This window comes from Mugil cephalus, chromosome 7 (genome assembly GCF_022458985.1).
Source record: "Mugil cephalus isolate CIBA_MC_2020 chromosome 7, CIBA_Mcephalus_1.1, whole genome shotgun sequence".
In the NCBI taxonomy this organism is placed as follows: Eukaryota; Metazoa; Chordata; class Actinopteri; order Mugiliformes; family Mugilidae; genus Mugil; species Mugil cephalus.
In genome coordinates this window covers 19,872,492-19,876,451 of record NC_061776.1, presented here as the reverse complement: position 1 = coordinate 19,876,451, position 3,960 = coordinate 19,872,492, and the positions used below count along the sequence as shown (strand labels likewise).

Here is a 3,960-nt window from a genome sequence, read left to right as displayed (position 1 = left end):
ATGCAAATTGACACCCACCAGTCCACACACACACACACACTCCTGCCTGGTGTGTGTGCGCGTTGGCACTCAGTAAAGGTGCTATTCTGCCCCGCTGCTTTTTCCTGCTCACTGAAACTAGACACAAAGAGAAGGAAAGACAGAACGAGAGATGGAGGCTCTGATTTCATTTTCCATATTTGGCTTAGCAGCTTTTCAGTTGACAAAACAGACGCAGAGAGGAGCCCGCCAGAGAGAGGCCCCACGCAGCCGTGCGTTTCTCATCTCACGTTGGCACTGAGTGAGGATTCGCCAAGGTCTTCAAGTGTCCTCTGATCAGATTTCTCCTCTTGTCACAAGGAGGTAAAAGATCACTTGAGGCGATTGAGGATTTTACAATAATGAGCTTCGAGAGACTGATCATCACAGCGGGAGAGTAAATGTGATGGAAATACAACAGAACTGATTCATGTTGATACGGTGACAGTGGAATTCAAAAGTAGCACCCTCAAAATTAAGCTGTTCCTGATATCGGCTGTAATAGAAGAGGGTTAAGTGAGAAAAGCAATGCGGGTTTAAAATCGGGTATCTGCCTCCCTCTCCTGGTTAGCATGGGGAACTGCAACAAACCATGATTTACATGCATCATGAACATTTTACATTTCCCAAACATTCTGATGGTATAATTTAGACTGATTATCTTAACTTTTTTTTATTACTCTTTTTGTGTAATGGAAACTCTCTATTTATTTATTCTGTACATAAAAAAGAGGTGCCGCGCCACTACTGTATTTTGTCTTACAGTTTTATTTTTTAAGCAAATATCCTTTCTCACTCATTGTCACTGTACAGAATGTACCAACAGGCTCGAGGAGACAAGCTCAGAAACTTTGTTCAGAAAGTATAGAGAATCAATTCCACGGCCAGAAGCAGTTTGTTGGATTTAACGTCTGAGTATCTGTAGTTTTAAAAAGAAAACCTCCAAACTAAATGATCCGCTAACAAGCTGATAGGAATTCAGTGTTGTTGTTTTTTGGATATTTTGTCTGACAACAAATAAATTCAATTATGCAAAAACTAATTGTATGCTAATTTATGTACAGCTCTCCCCAGTTAAAACCAATTAACCAATCAGTGACCGTAGGCTTATTTCATTTGCTATTAGGAGTTGTTTAGTACAGGCTGCAATATGGAGTGCAGATAATCAGCACCACATTTGATTATCTAATGAGAAAATTATGCGCTCCTCAGAGTGAAGAACTGGTTGGGTTACAGAGATTATTTCTGCTATTATGGAGCAAATAGCCTCAATCCGATTTAGCACTATCAGAGAGAGCAGGAGCGTTGGACTGCACACACCCGTCAGTTAAATGTCTCATAGCTCGTGTGTGTTTATGCTCACACATGTATATACATAATTTTTTTTTTCTTTTTTTACACAGTGTCAGTATGTGTTGATTTAGAAGTGACAGCAGTTGATATATTCCCCAACCAGAGTGGGAATGTATGTGTTTAAGTCTTCATGTCAAACTGCTTCTATTTTTACATACAGAAAATTGGATGCTTTGAAAATGCTACACTATCTAGAAGGCATGAGTAAATATTTATTGCATATCTGACTAAGCGTCAGACTTGCGTCTGTAATGGAGAATAGTCTCTTGAAACAGCAGCAGGGACACAAGTAAACCATTAAAGGGGCACAATGCACACATTAATTTGCTCGTGCTCGTCTTGGTGTGGTGGAGTTGCCAGTTGTTTTTTAAAAGGGAAAAATGTACCACAGACTGGGGCATGGAGTTTTAATGAAGTGGGAGGCAGCATCTCTAGTTTCATTTAGGGCCTCTGCGACTTTTCTAGGACAGTTATCTGTCTCTGTCTTTGGTTCCTATCTGCCCCTTCTATGTTGTCCGATAGGGTGGAAACAGCAAGGAAAAAATAAAACAGTATATATCATTAGCCTACTCCTTTTTTGAAGTTACCCTGAAGAGTTAAGGTTTCCACAGTGAGACGGGAAGAACAGACAGTAAATTGTACCTTGTAATAATCATTAAAAGCTTTATTACAGTACTAGTAGATGTAGCCCTTTTTTCAACAGTTAACAGATGAATAAATTATATTACAATACTTTCAGTGGTATAATCTCTCCACAACAATATTTATTTAAGTTTTGCACTTTCACATGGCACAGGGAACAAATGATTAAAGACATCCCGTATCTATATTATTGCTGTGCACTGTTTCCAGGTCAGTGCAAAATGATTTTAGCTCACAACCTCAGAGCGCTGAACAAAATCTGAATTATCTGAATTCATCTCAGTGCCAGTCATGTGAGAGGTGCAGCACCTAGCAAAACTGTATCAGCTCTCTCATGCTGCATCCTTTCTCGCAGCAAATGTCAGATATTGTTTTAGCATTTCGCCTGATCCGGGAGGACATGGGGTACCAGTGAGGAGCCAAGGAGAAGACATCAGTCTGCCTGTCAGACTGAGGAGGGCTGTGGACTTGTTTTGAACCCTGGTTCTCTTCTCTGGAGGCGTCCCGCTCCCCTGCGAAAAAGGTGATGGAGAAATCAGTGTTTGCTTCTCTGTCTCTAAATCTTATAGTTCTAAAACTTAATAAAGGATTTAAGCACAGTTAAACGTGAAGTACTTACAGTGAGGAATGTGCTCAGGTTGACCCAGCTCTGTGTCCGGGTTGCTTCTCCTTAGCCGGGAGTTTCCACAGGATGACACAGCCAGACGAATCAGCTCTCTCCCGCACATCTTGATCCTCCCGTGCTCATGAGCCACGCACAGCGCAGCCAGCAGCACGACCATCAGAGACACCAAGCACTTAGCGGCAGACATGGCACAATGTGTTACTGGTCAGTGGAGGCTGAATGTGTGTGGGCACAGGGACCGGAGGTGAGGGTGGGAGTGTGGCGGTGACTCCTGAGGTGGGCATGCCGGGGTTTATATAGCCAGCGTGTGGTAGTTAAAACACTGCTATCCAAAATACTGAGGCCACAGATTGCTCGAGAAATGTGTTCAGCCTTGGCAAGGGAAAAGCATGTCCTGATCTAGAGATCAGTTTGAAAGTGTTGCCGTGTCTCAAGGTTGACAGATAAAATCTGGCCCGTCTAAATGCTACAATCAATCAACCAAGGCTCATGGCAGACAGTATGTTACAGCGAAGTTTGTATACATGAGGTGCTTCAGCCCTAATAAGTCCTGTTCTTAGAGATCTTAATGTGGTTTTAACATATATATACTTATTTATTTTTTTCAGGGAGCGACACATATATATATGTATAACATATATGTGTCGCTCCCTTCATTGAAGCATGTCTGTTTGAAACTGTCAAATTGGCATTATTCATGTTATTAAAGTGAGTAAACAGTTTTCCTTGAATATGAGTGGATTTTACACTTTATCTCAACATATCTTGGAGCTAATTGGAAGAAAACATCACTGGAAGAGATGTCAAGGCTACTGACGCAACCATTCACACACACGGTCACCCCAGGCTGTACTTTAATTACATATTCATGCCAGAGGTGGTTGTTACGTATTCTCCTACGTCTGGCTATGATTAGCATTTTAACCTTTAATGACGGTATCAGTGACGAGCAACAACTGTTTTTTTTTTTTGCTCTCAGCTGTGAAAAGCAAAACACTCTTGTTTGTTTTCTTTTCCTTCACTGATTTTTTGTCTTCATTTCTAGTGGATGGTTGGTGCTATTCGGTATTCACCATTTTCTGAGCACTCACTTCCTATTGCTTAACAAAATCTGTGGTTCTCAGGAAAGAAAGGGCACACGTTTCTAGCTTACTGATGTATTTGCTGTAGTTTTGAGTGTTGTGTTGCTGTGAAAAGTTTAAGTATAAAACTGCACTACTTCATATTTTATGTAAAAGAAGTGTAAAAAGTAAAATATGTAAAATCATGTAAAATAGTGGATCAGTGATGAAAACACAGAGCACGATCAACTCGAATCAACT

At 40.9% G+C, this 3,960-nt stretch overlaps 1 protein-coding gene across 1 annotated transcript; it reads right to left on the bottom strand.

Annotated features, from left to right (window-relative positions):
• Window positions 1-2,017: 2,017 nt before the first annotated feature.
• insl3 (insulin-like 3 (Leydig cell)) lies at window positions 2,018-2,897 on the bottom strand. Its single transcript, XM_047590197.1, has 2 exons — window positions 2,633-2,897; window positions 2,018-2,525 (listed from the first exon to the last, which is right to left on the bottom strand). Exons 1-2 carry the CDS (start codon window positions 2,823-2,825, stop codon window positions 2,323-2,325), a joined length of 396 nt encoding a protein of 131 aa, XP_047446153.1. The 5' UTR covers window positions 2,826-2,897; the 3' UTR covers window positions 2,018-2,322.
• Window positions 2,898-3,960: the final 1,063 nt, after the last annotated feature.

What these genes read in the sequence shown, in the direction of transcription:
- insl3 (XM_047590197.1), bottom strand. Translation starts at nt 2,825, where the DNA reads ATGTCTGCCGCTAAGTGCTTGGTGTCTCTGATGGTCGTGCTGCTGGCT. An exon ending in ACCTGAGCACATTCCTCACT is followed by an intron (nt 2,526 to 2,632) that starts GTAAGTACTTCA and finishes CCTTTTTCGCAG; the next exon opens with GGGAGCGGGACGCCTCCAGA.